Source organism: Acanthaster planci, linkage group LG02 (genome assembly GCF_054643075.1).
Source record: "Acanthaster planci isolate LZ-2023a linkage group LG02, COTS_SCS, whole genome shotgun sequence".
NCBI classification, from domain to species: Eukaryota; Metazoa; Echinodermata; class Asteroidea; order Valvatida; family Acanthasteridae; genus Acanthaster; species Acanthaster planci.
In genome coordinates, this window is record NC_141778.1 from 35,010,213 (window position 1) to 35,028,025 (window position 17,813).

A 17,813-nucleotide genomic window follows, 5' to 3' on the forward strand; every position below is an offset into this window, starting at 1 on the left:
ATGCTGTGATCATGAAAAGTCTTATCAAAACATTTTAGTAAGTGGATACTAGACTTTACTAAACTTGAATCAGTCGTTTGCTATTCCTGCAAGCAATGTTTGTAAAAAAAAAAGAGAAAACTTGAAATCTTAAAATACGTGCTTGAGCAAAAGACAGATAAATTGGCAATTTTTTACCTTTGTTTCCTGTTTACGACATGAAACAATTATACTTGAGAAAAGAATATTAATAAGAACGTCCTCCTTTATCATGTTGTCTCCTATGCATGGGTACTGTGGGGAGCTGGGAGTAGGAAATTTTTAAACTGATTAGTTTTTCAATGAATTAAAACAGGAATTAAACTCATATTGCGTCAAGCTTCAGGAAAAAAAGCCCAAGGTCAGCACAAGGGCTAAACCATGACACTCGGAATTTAAGAGTTTTGTAAAGGAAATCATAAGCAACTTGTCGTATTAGTAGTGCTACATGCTCGCCCTCGATGCTCAAAGCAATTGACTCAGATTTCTAGACCCCCTCCCCGTTGCGATCGAGACTTAACAAGAGGGTGTTTGTTATTCTTTTTGAGTGTGAATTACAATATCAACAACAAAAATAAACTATGTTAGGAAAATTGTGTGATATCAACAATGAATTTAATTCTTCAAATTGTAGGCCTAATCTCCCCATGGTCAGATTCTACCTCCATGTATGTCAGACTCGGCCACGGACTGAAGAAGGATATGGTCAGCCGCCAGGCCTCAGTCTGGGTCAAAAAAATTCAGCCAATCAGAGCGTGCCTCGCTGAACCGCACGTGCTCAAGTGAATCAGCTGTAAACACAAACCACATGTTTCGTGTTACGTGCGCACAATATCCGCATTGCGCACATGCAAAGCAGAAATGGCGACAGATTGAAGGAAATTTCAGCTGTCGTATTTTCGTTACTTTTTCCGTCTTTTTGTTGTTTAAATACTCACTGTATTCCCTGAATTTTCATTCATGGGAAAGGCAGTGTTGGAAAGTCACATGAGGTCCTTTGTTTGGTGATATTTAGCTGTCACAATGCGTCGGTTTCAGAGAATTATTGAGCCGATAGACGACTATTTGTCTTCCATTGGTCTGTACAGGAAAATTACTGCAAAGGATGGCTCATGCCTTTTTCGCGCAGTTGCAGAGCAGGTAAGGAAATGCCGCGTGTTCAAAACGTTTGTCTAGACATACACAAAGAAAAGCTAGAATCTGTCTGCAGATAGCGACAATTGAAACAATGGCACAAATATTTGATAGTTCCTTAAACACATTAAACTGTATAAAATAAATATGGAGGAGGGAATAGACAAAAGCATTCGGTTTGGACAATTTTCTACAGAGGCTTCAAGTTCATCCGGAGTAGTATTTGGCAGAAATCTTAATGTTTGAAACTTTGCTTGAATTTGGAATCGATTCTGCCCACGTTTTCTCTGTGATTCCAATTTCACGATTAGAATTGAAACGTCATCACACCATAGAGCTTGTAACGTTTAGTCAGCACAGTAGTCATGGTTGTGTACTTGTAGAAAATTTCCCCCTGTGTAATATTTTGAAATTAACAAAATGCTTGTCTTCATTGTGTTTAATAAAACAAAAGTATGTTTCTTTGGAGAATGTTTCCACAATTTTCAGTACATCATTTTGATGGACACAGTGTCAAAACTGTTCTTAATCTTTTTTAATCCCGTATAGGTTTTCCACACACAAGCCCACCATCTCAAAGTAAGGGAAGCATGTGTCCAGTACATGGAAAATAACAAAGACCGCTTTGCTCCGGTAAGTTCAAACAAGACTGTTCATAGTACAAAAAAGAATGAATAGATGGTGTATTTCAGAAAAGAATCACATAACTGTCGGTTGAATTTTCTTATGTTTCCTTGCAGTTTATTGAGGGCCCCTTTGAAGAACATCTTTTGAAGCTAAAGAACCCAAAGGTAAATTTATTCATGCTTACAAAATCTCTTTGTCCAGGAAATCAACAATTATGGTGCTGCTATCTTAGCACAGTAAGTAGTAAAGAAGACCAGATATAGTCAAGAGTAAAAGTTTATCGGTACTGCCTGTTCTCATTTATTTCTTATTGATGAGTTTTCTCAAGATCAGGAATATCCTTTCCTTTAGAGAATTGATAAACGTGTGTAGGAACAATCTTGTTTTGTATAATTGTATTTCAGGAATGGGCTGGCCAAGTAGAAATTAGTGCATTGTCTCTCATGTACAAGTAAGTTTCGACCAATTTTGCTTTCTTAGATGTCTTTGTGAACAAATGATGCAAGTGAGTTGTAAGCATGAATCTAATGCAATTTTCCAACTATTCTCATATTGCACTTACTGCTTTTATGGTTGGTTACTCAGGCGCGACTTCTTGGTCTATCAGAATCCTGGGATTGGTGCTTTCAATGTCACTCAGAATGGATTCACAGAGAAGGTACATGTACATTACAAATTTTGTGACCAAAATTTTGACTCTTACTGCATTTTTTTTGGTTGGATTGTTATTTGTATTGGCCCTGCTGAATTCAAAAATCTAATCCCTGCAAAACTGAACCAATTACTTGCCCACATATCTCACTAGAATTACCCATAGCTATCAAAAATGTTTGGCTAATTTTGTCTTTTTTATTTTGTAATGTTTTTGTGACCATCATAAACCAAGATGGAGTTGGGAAATAACAGAAATTTTAAACTGTCTTATTTTCTCTTTGGCTTGGATATTTTCAGACAAAGCTTGAAGTAGCCTGTCCTTTAAATTGTCATGCTGTATTTTATGAATGTTTGAATGAAATTAAAATGAATGTTAGTATTCCAGACTTTGATACCTCCTTTTTTACTATGTTTTTAAAAGGTTGTGCTCTGTTTCTCACATGGTAACCACTATGACAGTGTCTACTCCAAGAAATTTCAAGAGAGTGCCGCCATCTGTCAATGTAAATACAGAGTTTTATCCACTAAAGCTTCTGCATTTTTAGAACAGGATAAATGGCACCTGGTTTGAAATGGGGTCACAAGGGTACTGCTGTACTGTTTAGATGAAGCTTACAGATTTTGCTTGTTTGAAGACATTGCAATTTTTCCATTTTTTATGTTAAACAAAAAAATCCTCAAACAGTAGAGGTCTGGACAGCTGTTTGCTACCAATATGTTTAGCTGTAGTTCTCACTACAACTGTACTTGCACACCACTCTGACAGGGATTGCTCTAAGTACTCTAAGGAACAGAACCTTTTTATCAGTTCTTAGGAATGACATCCTAATGTGACTTTTTGTTTGTGTCAAATGCTAAAACAGCGGTTATCTATGAGATGCTGTACAAGGATGTCTTCAAGCTTGCCAGGCAAGTTGATGAAGCAGTAGATATTTTGCGCAGCTCGGGCAAGAAACCCATGAGACGAGATGGTAACTATGGACCTGATGGAATGAGAGATGGGCGTGGCATGGAAGGAGATCACATGGGAATGGAAAGGGTAAGAACTGTACATTTAACCTACTTCCACAAATGCCATTATTGAGATAGTACCTTACTATTAATTAGTGTGTTCCTCATTAGAAGCACATGTGGGTGCGTAGTTTGCCAAGTCGTAATACTCAATTAGTCAAAGAGGCATTTGGTGCATTTATATCAATTGTGCATAAGCATGGTGCTGCTGCATTTATGGCATCTAATCCTGGTCACTGGGTAATCCTATATGGTGTAACCTTGAATTATTTGAACAAGCCTGGAGTTCAAAGCAAAGCTCACCTGATCAGGCAGTGACTGACAGATGGGCATGGTATGTACACCAAGTAGCATTGCAAGTCCTATGAATTGACTTGCCTGTAAACAGTCCAGAGAGATGTCTGTCTGTAATGGCATGGATAGAGTGCACATAAGGACAAGCTACTTGTCATCCATTGTACTGATAGTCTTTTGATTGAATTTCAGACTTGGTTTCATATGTTTTTAGGATGGGAGAGATCGATTTGGCCGGTACCATGAGGAGAAGAGAAGACCACCTCTCCCATATCGGGTTGCCAAAGCTCTGGATCCTGAGATCTACCGCAATGTGGAGTTTGATGCTTGGAATGAAACCAGAAAAGGTAAGAGAGTAGATTTAAAGATTTTCTGGATTCTTTGAGCTTCTTCTGAGTTGTTATCCATAACCAGTGAAAAGACAAATTGCCAAGATTCATTGTAAGTTCTCTATGATGCCATTTCCCAAATCAAAATGTATGCCATCACCTTAAATCTTGCAAATGCTCACAGTGTATGGTATAGTCACATGCAAATCCACCAGGTAGTTGTCACATTATGCATGAATGAATATCACTAAACTTTGACACTGGTTCATTTTTTCATGTGGGTAATTCTTAGTGCCCACATTTGAACTGTATTGGCAGGCTATGTAGCACACTCTAGGGATGTTGTGTGGGGCCTGTAGGTTGATTGAACTGGAAGTGAAGAATTGGAGACACTATCTGTTGACTTATATGTTCACTGTTTTATTCCAATAGAACAACAGCAGCAGGATTTTCTAGTTGCCTCTGGCATGCAATATGCACCAGGTGACAAATGTCAGGTGAGACAGGATCAAGGAATTTAAGTTATCCAATAGAACGTGTGTCTTTGATTTTTATTCACATAGTTTTACAACTCTGCAAGGTTATTATTTGACAGTACAAATGTCTATTTGTGTTATTCATTTAATAGGTATTCTTAGATGACCCGAAGAAGCTGTACGATGCTCACATTCAGGACGTTCAACCCAACAATGGACTCGTTACAGTCTTCATTGAAGATTTGGGTGAAAAGTATGTCAACCTCATTTCACCAAGCTATATGTGGGTAATTCCAGAAATTAGGGGTCCATTGTTTTCTGTCCCTGTCACATCTGACATATGATTTTGTAAGTTAGAACACATTTTCTAATTTCCAAGAGTGGAAGAATTAATGCAAATTACCTGCCAAGTAAATAGTAATATGTGTAGTTGTCAAATAACAAAGGTCAGATGTAACTGGGACACACAAATGTCCAACTTTTGAACCCCTAATATCTGGAATTACCCATGTACTAACTTGAAAAGCTGCTCAGTGCAAAGTAGTTTACTATTCCAGAAAAGTTTTCCTTACTTATAACTAGGACCAAGAAATCTAGTTATCAATTTCCGTTTTGTTTTCAGACACACTATTCCAATTAAGAATCTCAAACCTCTTGAATCTGTGAGTCCTCATCGTCCTTGGAGCCCTCTTGGAGTTAGAAACTACAAGAATGTAAGCGGCTATTATCCAAAGTATGGAAATGGAGTCAATAGTGAATCAGGTAAGGATAGAAGAAAACGGAATTGTATACTGCATGCTTAAAAACGAAAGATCCAAGAAGATCATCCAATTCCTTCTTGAAGTCAGAGAAGTCATCTTTGTCCAATTTCAAAGATGATTGAGATGAACTGATCACAAAAGCATGTAGGCCCTTGTCAGAATCCTCATGGGACATTCAATTTTGAATTCTTCTTTACCTTTCAACAACTTTCAAGGTTACAATCAAAAGGGTCATCAACAGCAGCATCAGCAACATCCATCATTCATGCACCCATTGATGCAATCTGACAGGCAGAACCCTAGAGCAACATCTCCTTATCAGTAAGAATTTCATTTGCAAAATATCACTTTCACTTCTTGTTTAAACAAGAATTTATCCGTCATTGATTGTGATATGAAAGTCTGCAAAATTCTGTTTCGTCCTCTCCAAATTTCCATCTAGACGAGGACGAGGCGGTGGTCGTTGTAATCACAATATGCATAATGCCATGAGCCAGGAGGAGTATGAAGAGAAGCGAGCGCTGGAGGAATCTTTGGCCCTCTTGGAGCTCCAAGAACGAGATCCTTCATCTTTTCCAGCTCTACCGGTATATTGAATGCTGAATAATAAATATACTTAACTTGTGCGCAGAATAGAGGACTGTGACGGAGTGAATTTTACTGGCATGTGCCGATGTATTGCAGTCATTATTTCTCAATTTCAATTTATTGAATCTTAGTCATGATTGAACATTGTTTTGCCATGTGATCGAGTTATTCTGAAGTACGGTGATGCATGCACCCTTGCCCATTGTTACTTTCATTTTGTTTCTTTTAACGACAGGCAGGGTTGTTGAAACTGATAAAACAGGTCCATTTGTGTCAACAAAGATTACACAAAGTCACAACAATTCATACGGAAGAGTGTAAATTAAAGCCAAAGATCATTTTCCTTTTTCTGTCTTTGATTCTAAATTCCTTGTACACAATAGACCTTGCTCTTATAAAAAAAAGTTACCTGGAGTGTCCTAAGCCAAATATCCTGATGTTGATGTAAACCTTGTAATTTACTGACAGGGACATCCAGTGGGTCGCATCAACACCCCAAGTCCAGTTAATCTGTGGGATAAGTTCAGAAAGGAAGGAAGGAAGAGTGCCTCTCCTATCCAGAGAGTCAATACGCCATCTCCTGTCGCTGTGTTTGAAGGTATTGCAAAGTTCTGTTTCATTTACAAGGCATTGGATCTGATCACTTTTTTTGGCTTTGGGTAATCACAGATAGCATTAATGGCACAAATTATGGCATCGGCCAAAAGTGTTTCATTCATGCACTGCCCAATTACACAAAACAGAAAATGATGAACAAAACTGGGCTGCATTGGTTGAGTTATGTCAAAGTAGTTGTTGGTTTTGGTTGGGCTTGCAGGCAGAGGGCCTGGTACACCAACACAGTCTCGAGACATGTCACTTCATGACAATGACAAATCATTGTGATCGTGATACCAGACCATACATTTAGTAGTCAGGCGATGATGTTAGTGCCCTGTTATCATAGACCTACAACCTGGTGTATGCACCTGGCAGTAGTATGCACTGATTGTGACTATTGGCATTTTTCCTCAAATTATATATAATTAATTATATTTATGGTCCCACGGCACTGTACCAACATTTTGTATGAATCTTATATATCGGTTTGTGGAAGAGGGTGTTTAAAGCATGTTATTTGTATTGGACGCTTTACACACAGACTTATTTGTATCAATCTCCATGTTGCCAGTATGATCAGTCTTTATTTCTTGAATGCCAAGTCACAAGTGAAGGTTAGTTTAATACGTGTAAATGTTGTCAGCCTGGCTCTCGGACCTTACTTCCAAGTCAGCAGATTGACGTCGACCTTGTAGACATGGACTCTGGCCATATCAATGCTTAGGGAATAAGCTTAGTTCAGCTGATCAGCACAAGGGGCACTTTTTGGTGTTTGTTTGGGATGTTTTTGTTTGGGTCACGTATCTATTTATTTATTTATCTATATATTCTTTTTTTGCAGTTGCAGAAAGAGGTGATAGACATGTTCCAAATTCTGGAAAGGTACAGCTATAATTCTTAAGAGTAGATTAGTATTGTGTATTTTGCGATGTACCGTAAAACATCATTTTAATAATCATGGATTTGTAAGGTTATCATTTGCATGTCTACATACAGTTGGATCAAAAGGAAATGTTTCTATGGACTAAAAGTTCCCAACAATTGGGTTCATCAAAGAAATGCTCTACTGCTTATAAATACTTTTCTTACAATGTGCAAATTAAATCTTAATCTTTAGTTTAAATCGTTTCTCTACTGAACTGTTATTTGATGGTGTTGGTATTTGCATCTCTGTAGAATCATCCATCTCACCAACAGACAAGAGAGAATGCTGGAACTCCCCAGAACGCTAACCAGTCTCCAGCCACACCAAATTGGCAATCCTCCAACTCCACTCTTAGTACCAGTGGAAGCAATGCCTGTCCATCAACTGCAAACACACCGTCTCCGCCCACTGTACCCATGATGCCTACCTACAATGCACCAGTGCCTATTGGGATTCCACTTTATCCAATGATTATTCCATGTAAGTCTGCATCTGTCCATTTCTCTTTCTAATTGAGATGTAGTCAGTTGGATTCCACCTTGGCATGCCTCAAAAGTTACACTCTGAGCATGCAACATTGGTAACAATTATCTCTGTGTAAAAGCAAATACAACTATATCAGTCTGGAGTATTACCATATTTGGAAGGCCTATTAAGTCACAAATCTCATGCAATCTGATTAATCCTAAGGTCTTTTCAAGTAGCCTGCATTGGATACTGGGTGTTCTCGTGTTACAGGGTGCTTTCTTTAAAATGTTGGAGCATATGGAACAATATCACTAACGAACATTTCGTTTGCGAAAATTTAATTGGCTGTGCAAATGAAAAAATTTACAGACATCAACTAAATGTTCTAAAACATGTTTGTACTGATGCGATTTAAAATTCATTGATGCTAACTTGAGATATTTAACATAGGAGTTGTGTAATACAAAACTGCTGCAAACCGCTTGCTGACTACAGTGACCTGAAATACAAATCAAATACAAAATATTGAGGGCCTGATGTTTTGATCCTAGCAGAATCTTTCTTAAAGGCAAATGACAAGTAGACAGGGACAAACATGCAAACAGGGAATCAACTAAGGTTGGACGAATGCAGGAGGACAAAAGGAAACATCAAGAAAGCTGGAGGCTGGATAAAGGGGCAAGGGGTGAAGGGGACTGAGCTATCACCAGGTTCAACACTCTATCGATAGGGCCCACTCCGTCTCAAGAAGTGTTGCTCTCAAGGAGAAGAACCCTGTAAAGAAACCATCCACAGGGTTTCCAGGATGGACATACTGAAGGGATGCCCTGCTACGGGGGTCCGAAAACATGCATTGTTCCCTGATAAAAAGAAAACTATAGATGGATAGATGGAAAACACAATCCTCGTCCAGGATTTTTTTGGGTGGTACTAATTTTCTGTCATTTCACTGGTAGATCCTTTTAGCCGGCAGCTACTCCCCCCACCCACCCATCCCCCCCCCCCCCCGATCCACCTCAGCTTGTTATATTGAAATTGATTTCATTTTTTTTTTTTCAGTGACCGATAATTTGACTGGGCCAGTTAATGCCAGTGCTACAGCATCCAGAGACCCCAATGGCTATGATCTACCATTGTCTGGTAAACAGATTTGTATTTGTAATAAGCCACTATGTTAGGTTATTGTATGTTTTGAATTGTTCAAGCTACTTGAATCAATTTTAACTTTATATTTCCTTGCAGATGTTTCTACTTTGCGCTACTACTACAACTTGGGAATAGAGGTGAATAATTAATGGTTCTTTAGCTCATTAAGTGTAAAAAGCAGTGATAACAATATTTTTCTGGCACAGCTCTCTTTCCTAGTTCAGATTGTTTATTGTCGAAAGTGATATTTTAAATATTTTCCATTTTTTTTTTTATTGTAAGAACACTTTGAGCAAATTCTTTGAAAAAGCAAATCCTCAAACAGGTTTTTACCTCTTCAACGCTTGATGTTCAGATGGCAGGTGGTTTTTGTAGTTTAACCAAATATAGGAACAGGGAAAACTTGTGTTAACATCTTTGCCAAATCATGACTCCTTATGACATATTTCATTTTGTGACAGTACCATCACCGTCTGTACCTTCTCCAAATGCACCAGTGGCAACAGCATCAGCAGCAACAACAGCAGCAACAATCATTCCATCAGACTCCAGACCCTAACTCTTGTCCCATGGCAACTCAAACTCAGCAACAACCTGCTATGCCCACATCTTCAGCTGGGAATCAGTTCTCTTCAGATGGCGCTATTTCTGCTAATAACAACATGCTGGAAGATGACTCTGATGAAGGGATACATCAGAGATCCTGCACTCCTAACAGTAAGTGATCATTTTTTCCATCAACACCATTCAGAAATGTGGGATTATTTCACATCTCTCAAGAATGCATTCACAAAAAATTTTTTATTGTATTGTGTCCGTCATTTGTTGCTCGTTCACAGCCTTCAGTGCAACAGGGTTTTGCAGAACTATTGTCGGCTGATATGCATTTGATCAAACTGGGATTAGTTGTAGTCCTAGATTGAGTTTCTACAAGGCAGTTTATTTTCATTTTGTTATGTTCACGCTGTGCCAACATTGCTTCTCAGGACATCATGGTGTGATGACTGCCAATCAACAGCCGGTATTTAGCCTATCAGGTGTAAAGCATGATGGCACTCTTTGTTCAAACGGTGTTCAACAACCACTGTCACATCAACAGCAGCAGCAGAGACAAGCTTTTCTTCCACTGCCTGTGAATGCTGTGTACTTTACATTCCCACCACGAGGTGGTCAACTTTCTAATTCTGTCCCAGGACAGGATCGTCAACAGCACAATGGCAGACAGAGCCCTAAAATTGTTCCTCAGAAATGCAGTAATGGCCAGCAACAGCAGCAGAATTCAGAGAACCATGGGGTTTCAGAGTTGAAAAATGATTGTGGAGCCAATGCTAGCAGCAAACCAGCATCATTTGTTACTCCAATGAGACCCAGCATGCCTCTGAGAATCCCAACTCCAAGATCAGAAGACAGAAATGTCAATAACGTCTCCTCCGAGTCCCTGTCACCTTCTCCCTGTCTTCCTGTCTGCCCTCCAGAGAACCCTGCCTTGGGTCCAGCACCTCGGACTCTTGTTACTCCAACCAGGCGCAAGTCACCCTTTGATATTATTAGTCCAGGTGTGTTTCCCATGTCCCCCTTTCCTGTCCTTAACAATACTAATATCACTCTTCAACCTCCTGTGTTGTCTCAAACAGGACCGACGCAGCCCTACTACGTCGAGTCACCTGCCAATCAGCACATTCCACAGCAGCAGCCATTACAACAAGCACCAGCACCTGTGAGCACTTTCTTCAATCCACATGCTAATCCACCGAGTATCCAAACTGAACCCTACACACACATGAATTACCACCCAGCACCTCCACCACCACCACCAGGGAACTTAGGCACGTATCAGTACCCAGTTCCAAGTCAGTGGCAGCATGCATTTGCTTATGGAAGCCCAGTTAAGGTACCCGCTGTAGCCTATGGTCAAAGTCCTCCAGTCACCTTCATACCAAACAATGCACCATCTCCAGCACCGGCATTATACATGCCAACTTCTCACTGAATAAATACATTTTCAAGCCAAATCACCAAAACAATTCAAGGGGGCCTTTTTCACAGTTTTCTTAGTGTCAGATGAGGCATGTTGCATTTATACCAAGTAAATTATACTGAAACTTTTACAAATAGCCTTTTTCTAAATTTTAACCATTCATAAACAGGGTAAACCATACAAGTGTTGAGCCAAGCTATTTCAAATCTGACTTGGGGTGGGGGGGACCTACTGTTAAGAGTAAAAAAATCTTTCTTTCAACTCATTCCTTAAAAAACACAATCTCCTTAAATGTTGTCATCCAAACTATTGGCAGCTGAGTGACATTGTAAATTTGCTGGCATATAGACAATAAAAAGTACAAATTTATGCTCTGTGGGTTTTTAACTCAATAAGACTTTAAAGTTAGAAAACTAGAGAAAAAGTTATTACATTCTTACTCCTAGGATTGCTGGCCACACCCAGTGTGTCAAACAAAAAGAACTCATGAAACCAAACATTGTTTCTGAAACATCAGAAAGGCATATCTATTCATTTGTAATGTATTGTAATCCAGAGCACAGAAATATGCTACACTTGTTGAATTAAATGTACACTCCAGAGGGAACTGCAGGGTTACTGTCTTTCCTGGTTTTGGGGGACTATAAAGAAAAGAAAAGTGCAAGTTAAGTAAGTGAGTTGAAATGTTCTGCACACAGATGGCTCAAATTTCACGTTATTTCATTGTATTAGCACCTCGACTGCTTGAGGTGCAGGATTCTGTTTTAAAAAAGTGTTGGTGGATGAATTGTATCCACTTATATTCTGTGTTTTTGTTTTCTTTGAAAATGGATGAAGTATTGCCAACTCGCATGTTTGAGATTAATTAAAAAGAGAAGTAAAAACCCTCTCAAACACTAGGTCTGCAAGAATCATCAGATGATGAAGACCATTTATCAAAAGACAGTTATTTTTAATTAAAACTTCAGAGATTGAAAAGATATGCGGTATACGTTTATTCAAAGAAGAATCATATTTTTCTATTAATGGAAAGCAGGAAGCTGACCAAATTTACGAAGAACCAGTTATTTTGGGTTTGAGAATGGTGAATAAATTTTGATTTGATTAATGTCACTGAACTATGAAACAACGCAAAACCAGGAAATATGATAAGATGTCTATTTTTGTAATACGTAAATTTTGCACTTGATTGATTTGAAATGTTTTTTGAACTTCGTTACAGATACGTTAAAAGTCTTCAATAACCAAAACAGAAAAGCACTGTTAAAAAAAAACCAGACTTTAAAACTCATTTCAACCTTTTCCATTTCTAGTTCATTTCTACTGAAATTTACTGAAGAATTTTCTATGAATTGAAAATATTCCAAGAAATGCATGCAAGAAGATGATTGAAAAATTAGGTGATGTAGGTGAGAGTTTATTCAAGGTCAGAAATATACTGCAGTAACTGCAACAGATAACACAGATTGTATCTTGTTAGCTACGTGTACCCGTTGAAGAGTAATTCAAGCAACCATGACAAGATGTTTACCCTGCAAAAATCAATCTTCCAAATTGGAGGTTGTTTGAAAAGGGATTACAACACTCTTTCACCTTTGTCAAGAAGACGCACCTGGCCATTAGAGAAATGTACTAGTTTTTTGCAGAGGAGATCAGAGAGAGAGAGAGTTTGGACAGATGATTTGGTTTATTTGGATTGTTGAAAGTGATTTGGATGTAATGTTTCTCTTAACACAACCTCTTACTAACTTGTTCTTTTTTCTGAAGCAAAAAAAGCACCATGAGATTTTTTTCAGAATTGATGTTGTGTTTTTTCATGGTATTAGAAAATGTTAGAGCATATGTGAAAATTCTGAACAATTGTTTGATCAATCCATTTGAAACTTAATATTTGTTTAATTAGTAAGAACGTAGTTGTCAAATTTGTAACAGCAGTGTACAAAATACTTGTGCATTTAAAATAACTAAATTTGGTAGTTCCTTGCAATTACTACAGGTGAGAGTCTGTGAAATTAATGCCAGATTTTGACATCAGCAATTCTTTTTAAGATGTTTCAATTGCGTTGTAAAGTTGCTGTTGCAAAATTTTCAAAACTTTTGAGAGGTTTAAATAAAAATGTTTTTATTAATGTCATATTAATAGGCATATCTATATCTGGAGTTTTTAAGTTTCAGAACAGCCTGAAAGTCATACCATAAAAATAAATGGAACATTTGTTTACCTATAATTCCATTGTTTGGATATACTTTTTTCATGTATTACTTAAATATATTGCCAAACTATGTTCTATTGTGCCTTTGGAAAATGCCATTGTATTAAAATATGAAATTGTTAATGTAGATCTATACTGAGACGTTTATTTTTGAATGACATGTTCCTTTTCTTCGTTTTTTTGATCCTTCTTTTTGACAATTAAGGTTGACTTCGCTAGGAACGTTTAACAAAGAATGTTGTCTTTCATACATATTGCAAAGTGTATAGAAACATGTTAATTTTTTTGTGCATCAGTGAGAAGTGTTTTGCTAATTATATTTTGATATACCCATAATTTTTCCATAAGTTATATTTAAAAAAAATCCTATTCAAAGTGTTAGAGTGAAGTGTTAGTAAAAGGTAATTTTTGAAATAAATTATATTAAAGGTTGACGTTTGATTTCATGCATTTATGTAACGGAAATTGGTTTTTAATACTCTGCACGGACTTGCATGTGTTAAATACTATTAAAATCGTTGAGCTTTCATTCATATTTGTAGCTTTTTCTAACTCTTCAACACTCCAAATATTTAAAGCAGCATTTAACAAACAAGATAACTCGTGCCTTACTACTTCATTTATGACTCACTCTAGATTTAGATACCAAAGGTGCTACCAAATTGCTAGGAAATCTGCGCTTGTTAACTGTTGTCTTTTGTAGGCTCAGCTTTCTACAAATTGTAATACAAGACTAGACTTTCATAAACCCTCCAAGCGTGGTCTCAAAACAGATTGCTTGCTCAGCAGAACTGAGAAGTGATAACATCAAATTGGCTGATGAAACCAGTTTTCGCCTAGTTTGGTGTACATAATTTAATATTTTATTGCACACTCTCTTTGGGTTATCGTGCCATATCGAGAATAGTGATTACTTTGGGTGTATGAACGAATGGTTCACACTTTATTATCATTTCAATAATCCGGGTCCTTTTGCTATTTTAAGGGGTTCAAAGTCTGAGTTTTGCATGTAAAAATGGTTTTAAGATGACTGTCTGTACAATATTTTACTTGATATTGTCCTGAGCAAAATCTTAAAATCTTCCAAGTCTTAAATTCGGTGTAAAGCTTGTGCAGGTTTTAAACTGACTTTCCATCTTGAAACATCTTACTACATGGTTTTACAGTGAAAAACCCTCGGCTAATGATGCATCTTTTTTTCTCTCACTCTCTCTTTTTTTAATCTTCGTATTTTACCGATTTTTTGTAATAATGTTTGTCGAACTTCGAAATTCATGTGACTTAAAAGTAGCTGGACTTGTTTTCATATTTTTTTTTCAGTGTAAAATTCATGCATTTGGTCTGGTTTTTCTTAAGCGGTCTAAACACTATTGTTGGGCCAGTAATTTTGTAATATTTCGTTGATATAAGTATGTATATTCTTTGTATTTAAGCTTGTCGCTTTCACAGCATAAACGTTTCCAATATTTTGTTCTTACTCTTGTGATAAGTAGTATTGTATACCGCGTATTCCACTTTGCACCTTTTATACTTGTTCCTCCTTATCACAGACTGCACAGTATTTCAAACATGAGCAAAAGTTGAGCAAAAGTTGCAATAAAGGTTTGCACCCTGTGAACAAAATGTAACTTTTTCTTAATACATCCTCCTTCCCCCGAACACCAACATCTTAAATCGGCTTTTACGTTTTGTATGGGGTCGCCCTCACTCATTCGTTCTTCTCTAACCCTTTTAGGGTACAGACCAGGAAATAAAGTCCCCCTTCGAAAATACCCCAAATACAAGTTTCTCAGGTGTTCAAAACACACGGCAAATTAAAGCTCATCTTTTCCCCTTTCAGTTTGTAGTAGCTTATCAGATTACTTTTTCGGCTATTTTTATCCAAGAAGGGTCGCCCCTAAAAACAGACGTGAAGCCTGCAGCCGTATTTAGAAGATATGCCTACATTCCGTAGCAAAATAGAGCATTTTACTAGGGCACCGATTTCATCAAATTCACTCGGACACAGGATGAAATTCCTGTGGCTAGCCTTCACCTTCTCCCCCTACAAATCTTCTAGTTCACGATCCACCAATGCTCAAATAACAGAGAATTTGACAGGCAATTTTGAACCTATTTACTTGGCTGCAACCTTTAACTTCAGTGCCCACGTATTTTTGGGAAGTCCCAATCGACTCCGGGCAACCAAAACACGAACAGGTTTTTTCCGCAGTGAATCACGTTAGGTTATGTTTTGTATTGAGTGAACAGTATACTGCTGTGGTTATGCTGCGACTGCCAGATTTGAGATTTGCGTCAGAAGTGGTCACGTAACCAACTCGTTGATTTCTGCTATTGCACGCCACTTTGGTTTTCCCTGCCGCGACGGGAAGTCCCTTCTATTTCCACGTTGCATCACCACCGAGACAATACGCCATAGCTGAAAGAGGACGCTAATGTACATGTACGTGTATATAAGGCACATTGATGCACAACTCCGTACCATAATCTGCTGCGTTGCTTCTTGACAGACACGGTCGTCTTGGCTCGTCTTCGAAATTCAGCACTGGACAACTGAGGTAAATATTTAGGGCATATTAGACGTAGGTTTTATTCTGCTTAACATTCACATATTTCTGCTTGGGAAAGATGGGAACTTGGACATTATTGTATCAAACAGTACAATGCCTCCTTGACGACATCTTGGACACGCCGCGTGGCTGAGTATTACATGTATGGACTTTTTAACTTCTCGAACAACCAAAAAAAAAAAAAAAACGACACAAATTTTGACATCGTAAGAGGAAACATTCCTGAAAATGTTAACTTTTATATCCTATAAATCTTTTCAATTGCCGTGTTTTTCAGAATCACAGTCATAATGGCGAGTGCGCTCCTCGACCCGGCTATCATTAAATCTGTGGTTGACTTTGTCAATAGCACAGTCAACGAGGAGGGACAGGTAGGTAAAGGACCCCTGTTTGTGGATTGTGGATTCAGTGATTCGGCCACCGCATGCCACTTATAAATGTCAACAGTTTAAAGGGTTCAAAGTAAAGAGACGGAAGTATTGAATACATTTGAATATTTTCTTCAACACAATGCAGAAGCCATTGGCAACAAAAAATGTCTGAAGGGAAAGAGGACCTGGTACCGTCAGAGGGGCTGTTCCTTCAGACTGTGAATGAAGGACGAATAGAAGTTATTTGTTACAGTTAGGCCACTAGTTCGACACGGAGAAACTGCAGTATGGGACGGTGGCCCTGCAGGGGCATAAACAGTATCAAAATTTATTGGGTAATTTTTTTCCAATTGCAAATTGTTAACGCATTTCGGCTTTCTTCATTTTCACACCTTAGGTGACAATTGCCGATCGCGTCATCAAGTACAATGCCAAAGGGCGTGTTCACAGTTTGAGGGAACCGTGGGTATATGATGGCACAGCGTGGGATATCTCCAGCGGCATCAGCGAGAAGGCCAAGCATTACAAGAGCAGACAAGGAGCCATCGAACACGCCATGTTGAGGCTGCTAGAGAGGCTAAAAAGAGATGGAATCATGGAATAAAGTCATTGCTGGAGCTGTACGTTGCTGTTTTTAATAACAGTCACAGCCAAAAGCCAGTATACAACCGGCCAATAATTGTGTATCCATCAGATAATCACTGGATTAAATTAAAACTTAGAACTGATCTTTCCAACGTTTCCTGGATTTAGATCTTTTATCAGTGAAAGGTTTAATGTAACTGTCCCACAAGTCGCATGGTACCTTTTTTGTCAGTTTCTTTTTATATTTCTCTCATACTGTAAATTGAACAGTAAATTTAAGAATACGCACTTTTTTCATGATGCAATCAGGGATGGGCAGCTGTGTGCATGCATTTATTAAAAAGAGCACACTGCCAATGAACTATATTACTGTTGCCAAGGCAGACTGATTTTGCAATACTTATTTCCACTCAGAGGCACATTGCATGCCAAGTTTACCATCCCAAGTAACTTGCCAGTGGGTGTTATGCGTATGTGTGCGTAGGGGGGGCTGTTTAGTATCCCCTTGGGTCATGAGGCCATAATTTTTTGTATTAATTGAAACATCACTCCTACCTTGGCTGGGGGAAGTCAATTTTGGAAAAAAAATACCCCCCCACCCGGACAAAAGACCTGAATACCACTGATGCTTACATTTGGGGATATATTCTAGCTTATTTTCTGGTTAAATTATTATTCTTCACTGTATGTTTATGTTTTTTAAATTCTGTTTTTACTTAATGCTTCAATAAAATACAAATCCAATGACGACGGGATTTAAATCTGCTTACGCCTTTGAGTCTTTGTTCTACCACAATAAAATAAGGATCTTAACGTCTTATCATTAAATCATTCAACGTGATAGATTTGGGTTACTTTGATGAGGGCACACCAGCGACCACTCCTGATTGACTGCTTGTAACTCACTCACCAGCAGCGGCATATCCAGCTTTTGGTGTGGGTTTTTGAAGGGGGATTCGAAAGCAAATACGGCTTCAGACTCATTCAACATGATGTTGGGGGAGAAAAAATATCAAAAGCCTCACGGTCCCGACATCTTGCTTTTATATCGTAGTATTGATTTCT

At 38.2% G+C, this 17,813-nt stretch overlaps 2 protein-coding genes across 4 annotated transcripts; both read left to right on the forward strand.

The window, feature by feature from the left end:
• Positions 1-839: 839 nt before the first annotated feature.
• On the forward strand, positions 840-14,845 carry otud4 (OTU deubiquitinase 4). 3 transcript variants are annotated; one of them, XM_022252808.2, is made up of 20 exons: positions 840-1,158; positions 1,702-1,785; positions 1,893-1,943; positions 2,184-2,230; positions 2,365-2,437; positions 2,855-2,936; positions 3,297-3,472; positions 3,953-4,085; positions 4,500-4,564; positions 4,696-4,796; positions 5,166-5,305; positions 5,520-5,625; positions 5,747-5,891; positions 6,361-6,490; positions 7,334-7,374; positions 7,669-7,897; positions 8,945-9,025; positions 9,128-9,168; positions 9,493-9,748; positions 10,018-14,845. In XM_022252808.2, the coding sequence occupies exons 1-20, from the start codon at positions 1,042-1,044 to the stop codon at positions 11,019-11,021; spliced, it is 3,102 nt and encodes a 1,033-aa protein (XP_022108500.2). In that variant the 5' UTR covers positions 840-1,041; the 3' UTR covers positions 11,022-14,845. The 3 variants fall into 3 exon arrangements, with proteins under 3 accessions (XP_022108500.2, XP_086989650.1, XP_022108501.2); XM_087133524.1 differs by having other exon boundaries at positions 7,690-7,897; XM_022252809.2 differs by having other exon boundaries at positions 843-1,158; positions 10,666-14,845.
• Positions 14,846-15,484: 639 nt separating this feature from the next.
• On the forward strand, positions 15,485-17,509 carry LOC147800187 (uncharacterized). The gene is made up of 3 exons (XM_087133528.1): positions 15,485-15,780; positions 16,070-16,163; positions 16,561-17,509. The coding sequence occupies exons 2-3, from the start codon at positions 16,083-16,085 to the stop codon at positions 16,765-16,767; spliced, it is 288 nt and encodes a 95-aa protein (XP_086989654.1). The 5' UTR covers positions 15,485-15,780; positions 16,070-16,082; the 3' UTR covers positions 16,768-17,509.
• The last annotated feature ends 304 nt before the right edge of the window (positions 17,510-17,813 follow it).